The sequence below is a fragment of the Protopterus annectens genome, chromosome 10.part0 (assembly GCF_019279795.1).
Source record: "Protopterus annectens isolate FY-2018-M chromosome 10.part0, PAN1.0, whole genome shotgun sequence".
NCBI lineage: Eukaryota > Metazoa > Chordata > Ceratodontiformes > Protopteridae > Protopterus > Protopterus annectens.
In genome coordinates this window covers 1,604,833,067-1,604,855,113 of record NC_056744.1, presented here as the reverse complement: position 1 = coordinate 1,604,855,113, position 22,047 = coordinate 1,604,833,067, and the positions used below count along the sequence as shown (strand labels likewise).

The following is a 22,047-nucleotide window of genomic DNA, read 5'->3' as shown; positions in this document are numbered from 1 at the left end:
TACCGCCGAGAAATATATACCGAACAAGAGAGGTCCCAGGACTGAGCCTTGTGGGACACCACTGTAACTGGTTTGGAGTCTGACATGGCTCCAGCAATTCTAACCATGTGGGTTCTGTCCTTGAGCCAGTTTGCAACCCATCTAGTGACATAGGGGTTTATATTTAAGCTGGTGAGCTTATCTATAATGCCCGAGTGGGGTATTGTATCGAAGGCTTTTGCGAGGTCCAGGTAGGCTGTGTGGACCACCTTCCCCTCGTCAATGGCCTTGGTGACTGTTTCAAAGAAATCGACCAGGTTTAAGAGGCAGGATCTGCCCTTAACAAAGCCAAACTGGGTAGGATCCAGTGTCTGTAGGTCCCCAATATCTTTATTTATGAGGTCCATGATGATCCTTTCCATAGCTTTGCAGACCAAGCTAGTCAGGCTTATGGGGCGATAGTTTCCAGGATCCGTTGAGGCACCACCTTTGTGGAGAGGGACCACTGTTGCTGTACGCCACTCTTTGGGTACATATCCTGTAGTAAGGCTAAGATTGAACAGTAGTTTTATGTTTGGGTTTAGCTCTTCTTGGAGTTCATGTAGGACGCAGCCCGGGACACCATCTGGTCCCATTGATGCTGTGTTTTTGTTTTGGAGAGGGCGGCTCTTACCTGAGCATCTGAGATGTCAGGGGGGCAGCACTCTGTTGGGATAGATATTTGCCCTTTTGGTGGGGAGAGGGGGAGAAGTTTGCACTGAACCTGTCAGCTAGGATGTTGGCAATGTCTGTGGGCTTGGTGTATTTTTTGTCATTTTGGACTAATTCTGAGCATATCTGGGAATTCCCACCCAGGTTCCTAACATAACTAAAGAAAGCCTTGTGATTATCCTTAGTGTCCTGTGCAATTTTTCTCTCGAAGCTGCCCTTAGACGATTTTATGAGTGCCCGTAGTTTTTTGCTAATACTGATCAGAGATGCCTTCCCTTCTGGGATTTTGCTCTATCATGTAGTAGCTTCCTCCTTCTATTGTATAGTTTGTTTATGGCTGGGGTCCACCAGACAGGACGCCTGCCTTTGGAGGATTGGGTCTTGGTTTTATTTGGGATTGCATGATCCATGCATTCCTGAAGGTGTTCATAGAATGCGTTTATAAAGGATTCTGCGGTCTGGGCCGTATTTTCCACAGGCCCGGGGCTTTGAAGGATTTTGCCTCGGTTTTGAGGCGTGTGAAATTTGCTTTAGAGAAGTTTTTCACTGTGGTTTTCTGGGCAGGGGGTGGGGTCGGAATGTGAATATCCAGTGAGATTAGTTTATGGTCTGATCTTACCAGTGAGGGATACACTTCTGGTCTGGAGCATAGTGTCCCCATGTTGGTGATGATCAGGTCCAGTATGTTTTCCCCCTTGTGGGAGTGGTAACAAGTTTTTCCATAGCATTTGAGTTTATAAATTCTAGGAACCTTTGGGCTAGGGTGTTGGAGCTAGAGTAATGCTCCCAGTCTATGTTTGGGTAGTTGAAGTCGCCCAATATAATGGTGTTTGGAGAGACCTTCATATTTTCCAGTATTCTCAGGAAGGCCAAGTGGGGTTCCTGTGTTTGGGAGGGTGGTCTGTAGCAGGCTATAAACTGGAAGGCAGTTTTACCCACAGTTAGTTGCGCATGGATAGTCTCTGATGCTTCGTGCTGTGCCACCAACCTGGAGGTGTGGGTATCTTTGATGAATATTGATACTCCCCCTCCTTTTGTGGTTCGGTCCAAGTTTTGGGGCCGAAAAGCATGGTATAAGGTATAACCTGGTAGTGCTGGGGTGATCTCGGGAGCCTTGAACCAGGTTTCTGTTACTGCACAGATATCGATGTTCTCCATGCTAAGGAGAGTTTCGAGTGCGTGCATCTTGAGGTTTAGACTTCTGGCATTGAGTAGCATTACTCTTAGTTTCTTATCCCTTGTGATACCTATGGAGGTGGGTTTGTCTTTTGAGCCTTGCCTAAAAAAGGCACTATGGGGGTAGCAAGAGCCTTTGCCAATATCCGAAAGCCCAGGGGTGACAGGTGCAAGCCGTCCCTAGCAAAGCATCGTGGCTTGTCGAGCATGTCATCCCAGGCATTGGATCCCCTTTGAATCCTGCTATGCAACAATGATAATGCTATATGAAAACCAGCTGTTATTGCAAGTTTACTTATATGGCTGCACTATGTTTTTTAAACACCTTTACTGAGTATCACTTGTGATATAGGTAAACTTACATGTATATAAAAACAATCAAACCACATTAACAAGTTCACATTTACAAACATTATAGGGTACACAACAATATATGTGAAGTATAATCTAAGCAATATTACATAAATTATTCAGTTCCTGCCTTCTCTTAAACCTCATTCCTACTCCAAAACATTTTTCTGCACACATTGTTCCCATAATTTCCATTTATTTCTGTGTAATTTACCCCTACCCTTTTCTAAAGATCCCACTTCTTGTTCTTTTATCTCTGTTACAATATTCACTACTTCAAGTAGTCAGTTTAGGTTTTGGTTTCTGTTTTCTAGTAATTGTTTTTTGGTCAGTGTGACGCCCCTGCCCTGGCCCAGTAATCAGGGAGCCTCAATCCTCACCACTAACACCATTGAGGGACGTGCACATTGGGAGGATGAGAAGTACACACACACTAAAGTACAATTTCCCTTACGTGCATACAGAGATCACAGTCAGTCTGGGGCTGGTTTCTCCCTCTCTCTCCAGATCCCCAATAAGACTCCCCACTGGCACAGCTATATGGTTAAGATCTCAGCCAAATGGTCAAGCCAAAACCTCCAGCACCCTTTCTGTCCAACCAGTGCTTTGTGTCCCTGCCCAAGTAGCTGACAAACACACACACACACACACACACACACACACACACACACACACTTTGAGATTTAATTTATATACAAACACACAGACATTCCTGGGGGAGGCTGGCACAGGTTCACTAGCTATGCCCCTTTCTGCCCAGACTATAAGGTAGTTATTACTGCTACCAACCACTACTTATCAGCTACTAATAAAGTCCCTTACCAAAGGGTGCCCAATCTTACTGTGTAATGTTACTATTATCCAAATGGTAAGTGTGGCCAGAACTTTTAAGGATATTCCAGAGTGGCCTGTACAGTATCACCAAATACATATGCAAGTACTCACAGAGCTTAAATATATCTAAACAAAACCAGCCACAATTAAAAGGTTTAAATATATTTAATAATAAATAATAAAAGAGCAAGACAATACTCAGTATCTCAACACAGTGATAATAGAGTTCAGAATCACAGGAAATACTTTAAAACAAAATTGCATGACAGTCTCACATAAATACAGAAACATCTAGACTGATCTTACTATTTTCCTATCTATCTCTAAGAGAGATACTAAGACCTAAGTGTTACTTACAGAGACAGGCAAATATAGATGAGAAGTGCTGAAGAGATGTTTACAGGTACAAGACAAGATACAAAATGCAGTGACTTTCTCTCTGAGATAGTTCTTAAATTACTATCAAAACATTTCTGCTGGGTTATCTCAGATTACATCATTCTTGTCAACTCTGCTTTTAGTTTCCAGGCCAACAGGAACTTAAAATATAACACCTCAAGTGTCAAGAATGCTTATCTCTTAGAAGTTGACACTTATCTTTTAGAAACTTGCCTGAAACTGAAAATCGTAAAACTTTTACCTTGGAAACCTGTAATTAGTTCTGTTTCCAGACAATAGAAAAGTCTATAACTCTAGACATTGTGTCTGATTTGAGCTGAAACAGAGATAACAAGAGTCACAAACAATTTCCACTTATTTTCTTAGAGTTTGCAAGTTAACTCTGTATATTCCAGCCTTTACCATCAACACATACATTTGCATAGGCATGTAGTTGATACAGATTTCTGCCCTTTCTCATCAGGGTGTACTGTGGTTACATTCTTGAAGCTCAGTACAGAACATAGTTTTCTTACATTTGTAAGGCAAGCATACAAATCATAATACTATTCACAAATGACATAGAATTATTTACAAAATTCTAGCTGGCTGGGCTAGCAGCCTTCACAGACAGCCAATAGAATTAAACTTAACAAGGATTTACTGTTTCTAGGCTATTTATCCTGTACCCCAGCTAAAAAAAAAGTATTTCTTTAGTTACACTCATTTGCTCACCCAGTATTTCTGACAGAGTATTCTGTAGGGGACTTGTAAAGTCTACTAACTCATTACACTCCCAAAAAATATGTTTGCAGTTACCTCTTTTTTCCCCATCACACGCCCAATATTTTCTGTCTACCTGAGAAAAAATTCTTTGGAGTATGCTTGGGGTATAAAAGTATCTATGCAAACACTTCCAGGCAAAACTCCTAAGCCTTCTAGACTTTGTTGCATATTGTGGAGCTATACATATGTCCTCCAATTGTTTCTTTGTGAATTGCATATCTAATCTCTCTTCCCAGTCATTTTTTTACCTCTTCTTATTGATTCCTATAGTTATCATACAATAACATATATGCCCTACTAATTATCCATTATTTAACAGTAGCTTCTGTTCTAGATTCATTTAAAAATTCAGCTAGTGCAGGTATTTCATTTAGGATTCCCCATCCCTTTCTCTTTGTCTATATTCTGATATCAATCCCTGATAGGGAAGGCAATCACTGGCCTGCAATCCAAATGCCTTCTTGGCCTCTTCCCATTCTGTTACTGTTCCTTCTCTAATTATTTATTCCCAGTACCTTGGTTTCTTTGCCAGCTTCCTCCAGTAAATACCATCCCCCTCTTGTTATTTCTTTGTATCCTTAATTGCAGCCATCCATATCAGCAGAATCACCTTTCTCATGTTCATCATAAGAACTACCGCATTACCTAGCTCTTTCTCTGGTAACTATAATACACAGACTTCTCCATAAGCAAGAAAATTGTCTGGTCTTTAATAATTTAATATAACTCGCCCAACTGAATTTTATGCTCTATAGATAAATCACTAACCACTATAACCAAATCATTTAATACTGCAGGTGATTCTCCATATTCAAATAGCGTAGCTAAACTACGGAACCACACCCCACTAACACTGAAATCCATTCAGAATATAAACTCTTTAAAACAAAAGTAAAACTTTGCCTATCAAATCAATTGATCTGTTTCTGTATATTTCCAGGATAAATACCACTGTAATCTTCAGTTTGCCATATCTTCAAACCATTTCTCTTCACTCCGATAATTCTGTGCCCCACAACCACTAGCATTTCTGAGCCATATGCGTGGTTTTGTGATGTTTTCCACCTTACTGCAATACTTCTAACATAAACCTTATAATGGTCATATATAATTGTCTCAGAACCTGCTTAACCCTCTATCTCTTAACTACAATATTAACATTTTCTGTTCTATCAAAATTTTCCCCACTTCCATTGCATTTTATCTATTATCTGTTTGACAAACCCACTAATATACCTCTTTAAATGCCCAATGTTCACCATTTACTAATGTATAAGTATTTTTGTGCAGTAATAGTTGTTGATATTTCATACTAATGCAATCTAATTAGCAAATCTATATGTTTATCACTTAATGTCTGTTCATGTAAAATTAATGAATGCCTGTTTAAAATGTTTGTACTACACTGAAATATTTCTGCCCATACCCGCACTGAAAAAGATTTTTTTGACTAAACCCAGTCAGGCAGTCCCTATAAAAAAAAGCAAAATAAATAAAAATAAAATAAAAATAAATAAGGATCACTGCTGCAAGAATTCAAAATGTGAATGGGAAGGTACTAAATGGTGTCTCCTTAACTCCCAGAGATGGGTGATTGGGCTATAACACATCTTGCAGAACAGTCAAAGCAAATTCTGGACATCTGATCAGCAAAGTATGGAAAATGCAAGAATGGCTACCCAAGTAACAGTTTCACAAATGTTTTAGGCCAAGACAGAGTGAATGCTCTGCAGAGTCAGTCTGGCATTTATTATAATAACAGATAATACAATTAGATAAGCACTTGGAAAGGGTTTGTTTAGAGATTGAATTAGTATTTTCCTTTCATAAAAGGCACAAACAGAGGATTAAATTGTTTCAGTAGTTTAGTCCCTTCGGGATAGTACCTCACTTATTTATGTAGGTATGCAAAATGTTCAAGTCTCTGTTCTTCTATTTAGAAAAGAAGATTGCTAGCTAGAAAGATTAGTTCAAAGAAAATTCAGGGGCCACTATAGGCAAAAATGCGGAACATTCTTGAAGATACCATGGTCTTGTGGAAAACTGTTTAAGGTTCTTTATATATCAAGGCTTCTAGTTCAGAGAATATTCTAGTTGAGATAACTGCTACCACGAAAAAATGTTTTCCAAGAAATATATGTCAGATCTGTTTCATTAACAGGTTAAAAAATGGCATGAGTTCAACTCCCACAAAAGACATACATGATATTTTGGTGGCGTCCAACGAAGAATCATATTTAATAACTGTTTTATAGCAATGTGAGAAGCCATAAAAAGATGCAAGAAACAAAGACAAAAGTGGACTTTTGGGAAAGGCCAATTCAGCATTATATAAGGTAGTAAGACTTTACAATGTCTAAAGAAATTACATTAGTTTTAAACCATTAAGAAGAGGCAATCAGTTGCATTGGTATGATTTTCTAGTGGCAGGCCTTTTAGCTTATTTTAGAATAGACAGAACCTCTAAAGGGGAAAATGGATAGTTCTTAGCCAGAGATTATCCATGCAGAGTGACTAAAATTTGAAGAATGGATGCATAGCTGTGTCTTACTTTTAGGTTAACAGCTTGTTGTGAACAGGCAAGTAAACCTGATGAGCTGCTGACAACTGCGTTTGAAGGGCTAAATGGGCCACCAATGGACTTCTTTCTCAAGGTCTAGTAGAAAGCATACTCTCTGGAATCTGTGAACTCTGATTTAAAGGTTCCTAAGGGAATACTGGACCTTCCTCGCATGTAATCTTGCAATGGTGATCATGAAGATAGGTGAGGACAGGTACCTCAGAGGCCTAAGAAAGACTCTTTATGTAAATTGCTTCTGTACTTACATGTACAGAAAAAAATCCATCCCCAGCTGCACCCTGCTCAGGAATAAAGTTTTTATGGAAGATATAGTATCCATACGTGAACCAAACCGTCTCTTTATCTGGGAAACTGCTGTCATTTTTCATAATAATAATGATAGACAGATTTTGAAAGCACTGAAGAATCTGCAAGAGGTAAACTCTGAAAGGAATCTGCTGTCCAGAAAAGAATAAAAGTGAGCTTCCATAAGTCTTAAGTGAACAAACACTGGGACTAACCATTTGGTAAATGCTATGAGCAGAGATGAAAATGGCAAGAAGATGAACAGGTAATGAAGTCCTCCAAATGAAGCCTGAGAAAATGCCTTTGAGGTCTGTGCATATGAAATCTAAAGGCAAGCGTATTGCACATACCTAGTTACCATACATGCATATTGTTATCAAATAGAGTTTTAAGTTCCAACATCTTAAACTTTTTTATTTAGATGAACAAGTTCAAGATGATGAAGACTGGTAATGTCTCTGGGTCTGAGGCACAGGCAGGGGGGATAGGAGGGGCTATCCCAGGAAGGAGAAAGGGAGAAAGTTTACTAATGACATTTCCTTTGGGGAGGCATGGTCCAGTGAGGGGACTATCCCTCGGATGAGGTCTGCAAATATTTCAGGCAGTTCATAAAAAAAAAAAAAAAAAAAAAACTGAATTGAATATAGACAGCACTACCAGTGCACCTTTCTGCTCCTCGGTGGCCCCAGTGTGAAAGTTGGCATTAATGTGGGAGAGACTGGAGTACCAGTAGACCTAGTGAAGGACATGGAGAACTAAGATGGCTGTGATAGCTGTCCAGTATAACCAGAAAGGTATAAAAAAAGGATGAGATCTAGAATAAGTCTCAGCTTGACATAATTCCTGGCACTAGCAAGAAACTTGTTCTACCAAAGGTACCGACTGCACTCCATGATTTTCCATTAGCTGATTAATTAAAGGCAGAACTAAGTGCATCAGATAACTTCCAAGTACTTAGAATATGAAATTGTGGCAATGCACACCACAGCAATGTTGCAGAAAGTTCTGACCTGTTAGATCTATCCAAAAAGGCAACAGGTTGAATTCAAACAATTTATTGGATCCAGCTGTTGGATTTAATAGACCTGTTGCTTTTTCGGACTGATCTAACTGATCTGAACTTTCTGCAGCATTGCTGCGGTGTGTGTTGCTGCAATTTCATATTCTAATTAAATATAGAACTACTGGTGTTGCTTTCATTTTTTTGGTTAAGTACTTGGAACATGCCCTGGAACTAATACCACGTAAGATTCAACACTTCCTGCTGTTAGTACTACTGCGTTGGGTCATTTATGTACACAGGATGAAACAGATAATTAAAACAGCCAACACTAGTTGCTGTAAAAAAAATATGGATAGGTCCATGAAGCTGATGATATTATTTCTTCTGGTATTGTATTTCATTCCCATGTTGTTGCTATCCTGTCTATTTATGAAAGAAAGGTTAAGCTTTGGTTGGAATGTTCCTAGAAATTTTTGGGATGGAAAAATGAACACACTTCATATTTTCTGTAATTTTGTCTTTTTCTTCCTTTAAAACTTTTTTTAAGGCGATGTCTCATACAAAAGGCTTTGATCTAAAAGTGCATTCAAAAGACATACCCTGGCATCATCAGAGATAAGCTATGTTTTGTATTATTCACATTGCCTCAAATGAATACCAGAAACAGCAGTCCTGACATTAGCAACTGCAGTATCAAAGACACATTTTTGAAATGTGTCTGCTGAACTTATCTGCTTTTTGGGCCAATTTAGGTTGTTTTTCTTCAGAGATACTCTCTCAATGCCTTAGGTGAGCTCATCAGTTTGCTTGAAAGCTGTCTTTCTTACTATATCATTTGACTATGGCAGTTTATACCCCAAATATCCAATGTAACATATGTATAAACCTTCTTACAAAATCTGTCAACACCTCTGTTCTGTCACTTGGAAGAATAATTGGAAACGTTGATTTTGACCCCTCTGTAGCCAAATTAGCTATAATGGCATCAGGGAAAGGATATTTACAAAGGCATTTATGTTGCTGCTGGGCCGTATAAAATCTGACTGGTTCTTTTTGTACCTGTTAAGAAGTGAAATATATATGCACAAGAAGGTAAATCCTTTTCACTTAAAAAAGAAATTCAAAGTATAAAATTTGCATACTTTGAACCATGAAAAATTATATTTATTAAGCATGTAAGTGATAAGCACGTATATACAAAGAGAGTATGTGAGTTTTTGCTAACAGTTATGAGGTATATTCTTGCATCAGAAAAAGATGCAAATCCTCAAGACGAGGAATGAAGGGAGGAACTACCAAAGGAGGTTGGGGGGGGGGGGCTTCAAGTTTAGCTGCCTGGCATATTTCTTTTTGGAGAAGAAATTCCCATAGAATTCCATTTAAAATGTTACTTTATTAATTGTGAAGCCATACATTTCTACAAAAATTTCATTTAAAATGTTCCTTCATTAAATATAAAGTCACAAGAAAAGAGTCTGTAAAAGAGAGCTAACAGAAGGATCCCTTACCCCAGGGGTCAGTATCCAGTCTATGGGGGGGGGGGGGGTAACCTGATTAGAATAGGCTAGGACCTCATCATTCTTTGAACTGGAAGAAGGCTGGAAAGATGGAAGCCTTTTTTTATTTTTAAGAAATAAAAGTAGTCAATGATGTATGAAACTTATAATGGGCTATTGACACTTGAGTAGTTTTTTATGATACAATAAGATGCTCCTGAGTAAATTCAGAATGATTAATATATTAAAAAGGAGCAATGCTGTACATCCATGTGAGTGATGGTCATGTAAAAAAGGAGTAGCACTGTAAATGCAGGTGAGTGATGTCTAATTCCCAGCGAGGAGTTTAAGTATTAGATATCCCTTTCCCTTGTGTAGTAATTATAATATTAAAGAGTAATCATCCCAAACACAACCAGTCCCCAAATGTCACAACAAAAATAGTCAGGAACTAAATGAAGGAGAAGCCACAAGAGAGGGAGTCTCCATGGTCAGAGATAGAACAGTAAGAGGTTCAACTTCTGTTAGAATACCATTTTACTACCAAGTTAAGCAATGGAACTGTGTCCCAGTGCTGCTTTCTCTCCCAACTCTCTCTGCAAGCACTGAGAGGCTGGGGAGAACAGGATAATTACAAACTATATCAGCCTGTACATGGAAAGACAGGAGCCTAACAATAACACATGGAGGAAAGGCAGTCTCATGGGGTGCAACAGGCTTGGATTTCCTGGTCTTAAAAAAATGCTGCTGTGGAACAGTAAAAATCAGCTTACTAACTTTTAATTTGTTAACTTAATGAGAAGAAGCCTCCCTATATTTCATTTATTTTAACAAAAGTTTTCTTTCTGAAAATGTTTGGACATATTATCAGCTTTCCGGATAACAGAAGGAAGCCGAAAAGAAGAGGAAACAGGAGTTCAAGCAATTAACTTGTGTTCTAAAAACAGCAAATTCTTAGCTCTCCTGGCTAAAGTTTTATTAAATTTAGCATAGTATTCACAATCATTAAAATCATGATTCTCACTCTTAAATAAAGACTCCGAAGATGAGAGCCTTTTAGAGGAATCTGACACCTACCAAAGCACCTGATGGCATTTTTTTCTTGGAACATCATTATTAAAAGCACAGAATTATAAAAATGCTATTTTATTCTGCATGTGATAATAAGATAAACTGGAAAGTGAAGCACTGCAGAATGATCATTCACTTCAGGCAGGAAAAAAAACTAAACAGGATACACGGTGCATGCTCATAAGTAAATACTAAGCTAGCAGTATCTAGCCAATAATCAGAGGTTAGAATCAAACTCTGTACTTTGTATGTGTGAAATAAAGACCTTAATCATGTTAATCTTTCCTCTTAATAGTGAGCCTATTTTGAATCGCCACAGTTCAAGGAATCATTCACGCAGCCCTAGAAACAGCCAGTTGTTAGAATGAGATGAATCACAGGAGTAGCATTTGCATCTGGCTAATATCCAGTCATATTATGGAGGTGTTCCAGTGAGCCTTATGATGAACATCGACAAAGTTTATTGTATCTCAGATAAATGTACTGTTCTGTTTCCAAATTACTGAGAAGTATGCAGTGCAAGTAGTTCAAGGATCCCATGCAAAACAAGGATTTGTATAATGCCATTGTGCATTTTATTTCTACCAAGCAAATTAAATTAATAGTAATATCAACTGAATATAAAGAAGGTTAAAATATATGTTGAAAAAGGTGCAACAGAACAGTGAATGTAAAGCCAAGTGAGAACAGGAATTCATATTACACTTCTGGTAGTTGGCTCAGACAGTAAAGACTATGAGCGATGTTTTTTGGTGTACATGGTTTGATTCCCACTCCCCTCAATTGCCTACCGCGTGACCTTGAGCAAGTCACTTAACCAGGCATTCTCCCACGTCACCCCTGAAAAGTACAGGGGGCCTTTCTGGTTAACAAATAGGTCATGTTATTATTAAAATACTGACTAAAGTGTGACATTGCCAGTCCCATTTGCACAACTGATGGCAAAGTGTTTGTAGATGCAAAACTACACCTGAAACCCCGATAGCGCAGCCAAAAGAGCATCAGACCCCTTCTCTGAGGGCCCAGGGTTCAAGTACCTGTTCAAGCCTACTGTTCTTTAGTAGCTTGCAAACTATGTATGATTTTGCACTTATTTCATATGCAAATATTGCATGATAATCTGCAAAAGAATAACGATCATGGTTCTGGCTGTCATAACATTGGAGCCACAAGAAAACAAGGCCTTTTAGGGTGTTAGTGGTTGGGGGTTTCAAATAATGGCTAAGGTGTTTACCTCACAGGCACAAAGTACAGGATTTGATTCTCACCTTTGAGGAAAATTGGTGAGGCGTAAAATGACACACAGGCTCAGCTAACGTAATACTTACCTATGAACCAATAAACGAACTACAGAAAATCTTAGCACTGTTATTCAGAAAGGATTACTATCAGTGGTATCCAATGTCATGAGCAGCTCACCTCATACAGTAACCCTTTCCAGTAAAGAGACAGGCCTGTCACAATCGTTTTTAAATGACCAGAAGAATCACCACTTTTAGCTGCCCAGCTGGTTATGCTCTAGGATAATTAGGCAATCTGAAGGAACAGCTAATGCTAATTAGCCATATGCTGTCACCTGGAAATGTCAGTGATAATCCATTTACACTGAAGAGTGATTTAGTCAGTTCATTGTGTAAATTAGCACTGATAGCCCTGCAAATTAACATGGCCAAAATACTGTAATCATCCATTCAAATCAATGGGAGAGGCCACACTGCAGGTAAGTTTAGTGAAGTTCAATGGATAGTTAGTGGTGGGGAGTGTATGTATTTGTGTAGCATTGTGTGTCTGTCTGCAGGGGGTATAAATGGACTAGGATGACTCTGTGTGTGTGTATGTGTGTGTCTGTATCAGTTTACCCGCCTAGTTGGTTGCAGTAGGTGGGTTAGGTAGATGATGGAGAGTGTGTGTGTGTGTGTGTGTGTGTGTGTGTGTGTGTGTGTGTGTGTGTGTGTGTGTGTGTGTGTGAGTGTGTGTGCACTTGATCATATAAATGTGTGTGTGGGTGAATGGATTTTAGTAAGGGGGTGATATTGCATAGATGTATGAGTTTTCTTGTGTGTGTGTATGTGTGTGTGTGTGTGTGTGTGTGTGTGTGTGTGTGTGTGTCTGTGTGTGTGTGTGTGTGTGTGTGCATGTGTGTGTGCATGTGTGTGCGTGTGTGTGTGTGTGTGTGTGTGTGTGTGTGTGTGTGTGTGTGTGTGTGTGTGTGTGTGTGTGTGTGTGTGTGTTTGTCTGTCTGTCTGTCTGCCTTCCTGTGTGTCTGTGTGTGTGTTTGACGGAGTTTATGGGAGGGTCAACACAATGAAAGGGCTGATAGAAGTAATTACAGTTATAAAATGCTTTTAGCTCTGGTGGAGAACAGGAGTAATCCAGAGACCTACAAATTAGCTGATCATAAGGTCTTCTTCATTGCAGATAAACATTTTTGAATCTCTTTTTTGAGATCATGTAAATTGATCGTAAGCACTTCATGTGATTGATTTCAGACCCATTTCTCTGAATTCCATGGAGGATTTGCACATTTTGTGTCCATTTTTAATGTCCTCTTTCACAGAACTCAGGAAATACTACTGTACCTACAAGATATTTTCACTGTATTTGTAAATTACTAATCATAAAATATTAACTGCAATATTGCCTAGCAATATACTTACGTGATGAAGTGGTATGCTATGAATTGTTGCTTTCTTCAGATGTTTTGACTATCACAGCTTCCATTCACATACTGTATGACTGAATAATAACAAACTACAAAACAAATGTATCGTGTAGACCTCTGACTGCCACAATCTTTACTTACATACTGTATGAATATGTAAATCAATTCACATCTGAGAGCTTAGCAGTTACATGTGGAGAACAGGCTATTGTGGATAAGATAACAAACAATAGTAAAGACACGTGAAGGATACTGAATAAAACAATGCAAACAGTCATGGCAGTTATTTACCTGTTGTAAACAGAAGGCATTGGAGATTCCAAAACAGATTCTCGCAGTGGGACGAAGGGCAAAAGCCCTGAATAGTAGAGAGCAAGAAGAAGCAATCCGCGTTTCACGGTGAACATAACTGGCATGTCTGGGTTCTGTAAAACAGACATGGGTGTGGGAGGCAGAAACAAAGATACAAGTTATTAAACAATTACTTTTATAGACAGCCTTCAGTTAAAGAATCAGACCAGAGCCTTCATTAATGTGGGTATTATCTGCACTAAATGTGCCACTCATTCCCAGTACTACACCTACCTTAAATGCAGTTACCAAAATAATTCAAGTGCTCCCCTGTCATATTCCATCCATTACTTTTTAAACTTTATTAAAATCCGCTAATGAAAAACATGCAGAAGCGAGAAAATGAGTGACATAATTCAAAGTGAATGCTGGGTAATGTATATTGTGACTTATAGGTGAACACAAGATAAATTATCGTCAAGAAGGAATTATGCATTTTCACAAATAAAAAAAGAACAATATAAGACAAAATATAAATCAACATTTATTTACTATTATTATCTATTTTACATTTGTTTACCGGGAAAGTCTGACTGGACACAGGTGCTTTGTCAGCGGAGACCCAGGGAGAAAAGCTCCAGATACAGAGAATAAGCAGTCTATCAGTTATGTTTACATAATGCACTTGCATACATACATACATACATACATAGTTTTTAACAATGAAAAAAGCCAGCTACATTTACATACATTATTTAGTTTTTGACTTATAGCAGTTTGTATATGTTTTCAAAATTTTGTTTTACAAATTATGAAAAATTACAAATTTAATGTGCTACGTAGATTCACAGGATTTCAAAGCTGAGGATGAAGTACAATTAAATATGACAGGTGGGTGAGTTTAAATGAAAGAGGAGGGAAGAAAGGAAAGAGTATAATAGTGAGGAAATAGTGAGCTGAAAGAGAGGGACTTGGTAGGGAGGAGTTGGAAGTAATGATTATTCAGAGTTTTGAGAATTACAGAACCAGGTTGCATAAGGTGGATTTGGGGCTATGGATGTTAAAAATGTTAGAATAGGAAGATGGGATGCAGGGTAATTACAATAGGATAGAGAAGGGAAAAGGTACCTTAGAGGGAGTAGTAGAGTACTTTGAGAGGGGGGGGGGGAGTATTAGTAGAGTAGAAGTAAATAAAAGAGTTTAATCAGGATTGTCACAGTTACAGAGCCAATATTGCTATGGGTGGAATTTTAAGGCCTTTTTGAAGGAGGTAAAGGAAGTAGTGGCTGAGTTGTTGGAGGGAAGGCTGTTCCACTGCTTGGCAGCACTGTTGCTATAGAGGGAAATACCTCTGGAATTATTGTCTATGGTCACATCTAATAGGAGTTTTTGATTGGATCGCAGGAGTCTAGCTTTAGTGCTTGTGTGAAGTAGTTTTTTTAGAGCAGGGTTGTTCCAGGGTAGTGAAGTAGTTTATGGCTTAGTCTAAGTTGATTATAAAGAAGAAGAATTGTAAAGAATAAGGTTGGGGGAAAAAAAATCCAAAAGCAAAAAATGTATGTGTGTGTGTGTGTGTGCGTGCGTGCGTGCGTGTGTGTGTGTGTGTGTGTGTGTGTGTGTGTGTGTGTGTGCATATATATATATATATATATATATATATATATATATATATATATATATATATGCACCTCTAAATAAAAAAATTATGTCCAAGATTCAAAGTAGCCACATGCAAATCAAGGAATATTTTAGGTGGATGGTAATTATTTAAAGCAGTCAGGTGTCACCTTTGTGCCTTAATGAGCATAACTTCAGAATGGATCTTTCAGTAGGAAGCTTTACAAATAAATCTGATTTATTTTATTTTATTTGTTGACGTCAGTAGAACACTGATCTTTATATCCCTATGATGCATCTGAAAGTGGTACAGAAAGAAGCAACAAAAAAATTCCACAATAATACTAAAATACAATTTTTGGCAAAACAAAGAATGCGTTGTTAAAGCTAAGATAGTGTAATAAATGCTGTATATAGAGTTGATGACCCTGTGATTATACATACAGCTGTGAAGGAGAAGGGGGAGGAAGAACATAATAGTAGCAAGCTGAAGTGACAGAGGGGGTGGGGATGAGAAATGAAATGAGGACGGTGAGGGAAGAAGGGATTGTATGTAAGGGTAAGACAAAAGAGAGGGGGAGGATATGATTTGAGAAAGAAGAGCAGAGAAACAGAATTTATGTCTTGGAGGGAGAAGGGGTTTTTCTCAAGTGACAGTGGATTTACCAGCTGAATAAAAGTTGTATAGAATACGTATTATTTCAGAAATGCTAAGATCTTATTCAATGGGTACTTCATTAACATACTAAATTCAAAAAGGTTATAACGATCCATCAAAGGAATAAAAAACAGCCTACAAAAATGAACTGTGAATCTCAGCCTAATAAGTGTGCTGCATCCGTGGATAAATTCTGTAGTCTCTAAACCCCATTGCATGGTATTACTGGATCCTCAGAGCAATCTGGGAAGTAAACTGAGCATGTTACACTCTGAGATAAATGGACAAAATTAAGTTATCAGTGAAGCTAAGTTTTACTACAAACAAGCCATCCCAGAAGCACAGAAGCAAGGCAATGACCTATACTGCTGCGGATCTGAGTTCAATTCCTATCCTGTATCCTAGATGGTTGCTCAGGGTAGGTGCATAAGTAATCTCAAATGGTCAGATCACCTACCTATAGCAAGAGGATTTACTGAATTCTGCTATAGATTCAGCCCTTGGAAAATACCAGGGACATATCCCATTTTGGCCAACTTTAAATAAGGGGCAAGGCCACACATTAGTAGGTACCTCTGCTTCTTTTCTATATGCATGGCCTAAGAAAACTCTCAAGCATATTATAAAATCTAGTACCTTAGTATCGAGCCCTTAGCTACCAGTCTTGTAAATGCTGTCCCCACTGCTGGTTGCCCTACACCTGGAATGTCCACAGGCAGCTTCCTACCCAGAAGGAGCTGATCCTTCACTGGTTTAATCTGAGGTACAAGCTGGCCAGCAACTAGAACTAGAGGTGGAATCAGCAGCCCAGACTCTGATGTCAGTGAGAACCCATGGCAGACATGGATTGATAGACAGGCAAATAGACAGATTCATAGACTAACAGACAGGCGACAGAGAGATAATAGAAAGACTGATAGACAGATAGACAGCTAAACAGATAGATAGACAGCAGACAGACAGATTCATAGATTGATAGACAGGCAGACAGACAGATAATAGATAGACTGATAGACTGACAGGTAGACTGATTGACAGATAGACAGACAGATAGATAGACAGATAAGTAAGACATAGATTTGTTTCTGTTTTCTTAGAAATCTCTACACCAAGTCAACAGAAATTGTATAAACAGTGAAGAGAGTAGATAACTGACGGGGAGGTGCATTAGAACCGGACATTTGATTATTAACTGTGGCTTTTTAATGGAACCATTAATATGCTTTACAAAACAGATGGCAACATCAGTCTCAGTGAGGTGTGGCAGAAATGATGAGGTTAAACTATGCTCAGGGTGAAGAAGATGGCCAATGCTCTTCCAGAACTTCCTTGGATCGTGAGCATACTGACGCTATTAAACAAGATAAAATGATTCCTTGGATTGCAGTGGTGCAGCAGTAGCATTGTCGCCTCACAGCAAGAGGTTCTCCGGTTTGATTCTCGACTGGGGTGCCATCTGTGTGGAGTCTGTATGCCCTCCCTGCATTTGTGTGGGTTTCCTCTGGGTGCTCCAGTTTCCTCCCACATTATAAAAGACATGTGTTTGGAGCCTTTCTCCCTGGGCCTCTGCTGAAAATTGGCTTAATTCCAAGTCGGACTTTCCCGAATAAATAAAATCATGAGCATACTGACACTATTAAACAAGATAAAAGGATTCCTTGGATTGTGAGCATACTGACATTATTAAACAAGATAAAAGGATTCCTTGGATTGTGAGAATACTGATACTATTAAACAAGATAAAAGGATTCCTTGGATCGTCAGAATACTGACGCTATTAAAAAAGATAAAAGGATTCCTTGAATTGTGAGCATATTGACACTGTTAAACAAGATAAAATAATGTTTTTGCTGGCTTAGATTGCATATTTCATATAATTTCATACTTCTTTGAATCATGCATCATCAAATTACAGCTTAGATGCAGGGTAGACAGAGCACGAGTGGTCTTTTTCTGTAACTGTAGAGTCTATCGTACATGATATATGTGGTGGGGTCTGGGATCTGATGCATATTTTGCACATTGTTGCCATATTATTTAAGATGTTGTAGAATACAGAAGTTAACTGCAGCATCCATATGGGTGACCAGCTTGTGGAAATAGGTAAAGAATTAAATGTAATTGCCTCAAGCTTCTTCGTGCTTCTAAGAAGCAATATCTTTGGCACTTACACATTTTTGTGTGATTTCTTACAACAAATCTTAGGTGGTCACTGACAGTATGACTCTTGATAGCTTGTCTTTGAGTTGAATAACTCTCCAGCCTCAGAATCTTGCTTGTCCTGGTTGTAAGGGAGATTGAAGTGATGGTCTTGGACTGCCAAAAACAGAAACTGGTTGCTTAAGGCAGAAAGAAAAATAAAAAAAGTTGGACAATTGTTTGTCTCAGAAGTCCTACAGTGTTGTGGTTAATCTTTAATTAAATGTCGCAAAAAGGTTTTTGATTTTGAATTTTTCATAGAACCATCATATAGTTCACTTCCACTATGACTAAAGATTACTTATATCACAGAAACTTCCTTTCACTAATATGAAGCAAGAAAATAAGTCATTTGGGAACAAAATAATTTAAATAAAAAAACAAACGTAACCACAGTGTAAAATATAACTAAAAAAAGTCCTAAACATGCACTGTGAAGCAGTAGGAAACACTACTAGTCAGTCAAACTCTTCAGTCCAAACAGTTTTTATTCTTCCAACATACAAGGACACATATTGAGCACGTTTATCCCCTAAAACTGGGGACTTCATCAGAATTTAACTGCACTCCATAGTACAGCCTTTAAATACTGTTAAAAATGAGTGATGTCCTCACCATTCAAAATCCTTTACAGATACATCTACCTTAATGCTCAAATGAAATGCATTACAAACAACTTTTGACACAAGAACATTTTAACAAACATCATTTGTAAAATATATATATATGCTTTAAAGCAAGTCAATGGATAAAATGTGGTTGATTTTTTTTATCTTAAACAATTTTTAAGTTTACATTTGATGAATGTCTTGGAAGTTGAAAGGTTCTTTTTTATAAATGAGGTTTGTTAAAATGTTCTTGTGTTAAAAGGTGTTTGTAGTGCATTTCATTTGAGCATTAAGGGAGTTGCATCTTTAAATGATTGTGAAGGGTGATGACATCATTCATTTTTAACAGTATTTAAAGGCTATACTATGGAGTGCAGTTAGATTCTGATGAAGTTCCCAGTTTTAGGGGATGAAAGTGCTCAATCTGTATCTTTGTATGTTGGAAGAATAAAAACAGCCTGGACTGAAACGTTTGGATGACTGAAAGTGTTTCCTACTGCTTCAGAGTGTATGTTTTGGAGTTTTTTAACAAAATAATTTAACTTGAAAGGAGATTTCTACATCATAATCTGATGAAGACTGAATATTCTATTTCATGTACATTATCTATATGGGTCTAAGTTTACCGAATTAACATGACTGAAACTGAAAAGACTGAGATGGCAACATCAAAAGTGCAAAACAATGAACGTTCACAAAAGCGAAACTTACAAGATCAAAACAAACACATTCAATCCATTACAGGAGAAATAGACGTCTGTCACTCTAAACTACACTATAATTTACATCAATTTCTGCAGCCAACACAGAGCACTTTCTGGATGATAATCGTTCCAGTGAAATGATGAATGTGGTGTTCCATTTAGCTTCACAACGACCTTTTTCTACATTGTTGCAGGGGGGCAAGCCCCCTGCACTCCCCATGTGGGGGGCTATGCCTCCACACACTCCCTGCAAATTATATATACCAACTCTGAGATCACAATATGGTGACTTAATGGGTGAATTTCCTGATCCTCACTGTACCGCAACCTCCATTCAAAAGCCACAAGGTTCCAAAAAAAATTATGTGTAACATCCGTAGCTGGTTTTCAATGTCTTGACTTTCGAGTTTTTGAACGTTCGTTGTTGTGCAGTTTCAGTGTTGTCGACTCATTGTTTTCAATTTCAGTCGTTTGTTAATTCTGTAAACTGAAGTTGACACACACACACACACACACACACACACACACACACACACACATATATATGTGTGTGTGTGTGTGTGTGTGTGTGTGTGTGTGTGTGTGTAGATATATATATCTATATATATATATATATATATATATATATATATATATATATAGCTCAAGCCCCACTCCCATGGTTTGCTGACTCAATTAGATGTACACTGGAAAAGTATAATCCAAGGCATCGAAGAGCAGCAAGAAACAGCGATGAAGCCAAAGGTAATCTCCACAAAAAGTTTATTCAAACACACGACATAAATTTCTCCAAATCCTTCTCTCAAGCGCTTTCGCTCAGTGCAATACTGAGCTTTATCAAGATAAAAATGCAGGGCAGAACAACCTTATTTGTAAGTCTCTTAATGAGATCATGTGCTTCATTAATTAAAACCAGTCAAGTTACAATTAAAATTAATTGGTGACCAATTTAAAATTAAAGAGCAAGATGTATGAAATACATAAAATCCTAAATAAAATACCTTTTGTTAAATATGTTGTAGTTGAAAAATATGTTATTTAAAAGATATGTCATTTGAAAATCACAAAGTATTCATGTATAAATAAATAAATATTGTTATATGTTAATGTCCCATGAAACCACATTTGTAGTGATTGATTCTTATAACACTGTTTAGTGTGCAATAAATATTACAATGGGGTACCACGAATAAATGATGTGAGTAATAAATAGTAATAGATAAAAATCAAATGTTAAACATACAAGAATTAAAAATAAAAATAATAATCAAGTATTAAGTGTTCAAACGTTGTTACATAGATTATATTCCCTATACTCAGAATAAATATAAATATAAAATACAAATAATTGATACAAATAAGTAATGTTGATAATCTCTTACGAAATGCTGTATGCTATAACTTAGCTCTTCTTAGTTTTAAAACTACTTAAATTTGTGTAGTCATTTAACCCTGGCCATTTAGCTGCATCCAGTCTTAGTTGCCATATAAGCTCCCTATATTCCAATTTAGTCTCCCAGTCACCCCCTCTCTTGTCGGGTGTTATCTGGTCTAACACAATGAACTTGATTTCCATATCTGGGCAGGTCAAAGAGTGTTTATAAAAAGCATTGGTCTCTTTTTTCTTGGAAATATCGTAGAAATGCTCATAAATTCTTCTCTTTAGAGTCCTTTCTGTTTTCCCAATGTAGAAACTTTGACATTTTATACATGAGCCTAAATATACAACATATTTTGCACTGCAGTTAAAATACCCATTAGACCGGAATAGATATTTCCTAGATGGGATGTATATACTAAGATCATTCAACATAGCAGTGCATTGTTTGCACATTCCACATTTATAAGTTCCTTTCTTGGATCTACTACCAGTGGTATTCGTCATTTCTTTTCTTTCAAATAGCTCTTTCATGTTAGTACCCCTGCGTCTAACAAATGTGGGTTTAGTTGGAACCTTTGTTGAAAAATCATCATGCAATGTAAGAACTGGCCAATACCTTGTTATTGTTTCCTCTATCAGGTCAGAATTGCTGGAAAATGTGTGTATGTAACTAGTTTGTTCTAGCTGCTGGGTGTTCTTATGCAAGTTATCCACTTGCGGTAACATGCATCCTAAAAGTGGTGGGTATTTTTCTTCTCTACTTGCGGAAATTTCCATGACCAAATTCTTGATTAGTTTGGCCGGGTAGCCCCTTTCACAAAATTTCTCTTCTAAAAAGCTAACCTCGTTTGAGAAGTATTCCACAGTGCTACACATTCTAGAAGCATGGATTAGTTGCCCTTTGATAATTCCTTTCTTTTGATAGAAAGGATGACTACTGCTAAAGTGTAGGTACGAATTAGAATATGTGGGTTTCCTGTATACTCTTGAAGCAAACTTGCCATTGGTGAAATCCTTGATTATAGTTACATCTAGATAGTTCAAACTAGTGTTACTGACCGAGTGTGTAAAGGTCAAAAAGGAAGTGGTGGAGTTAATGTAATTTACAAATTTCTGAAAATCCACCTCTGTTCCATGCCATAACAAACATATATCATCCAGGTATCTAACATAGTGTTTAATGTGTTTCACCCAGTCTGTGCCAAATATGAAAGTCTGTTCCCATTTGTGCAATACAATGTTCGCATACAAAGAGGCACAAGAAGCCCCATTGCAA

General features: G+C 37.8%; 1 protein-coding gene across 1 annotated transcript in view; it reads right to left on the bottom strand.

Annotated features, from left to right (window-relative positions):
* Window positions 1–22,047, bottom strand: part of GDPD3 (glycerophosphodiester phosphodiesterase domain containing 3) — a 318,837-nt gene that overhangs the window by 71,968 nt on the left and 224,822 nt on the right. Inside the window, exon 7 of the mRNA XM_044086278.1 lies at window positions 13,605–13,738. Coding sequence (XP_043942213.1) covers window positions 13,605–13,738 — 134 coding nt within the window. The remainder of the gene's footprint in view (window positions 1–13,604; window positions 13,739–22,047) is intronic.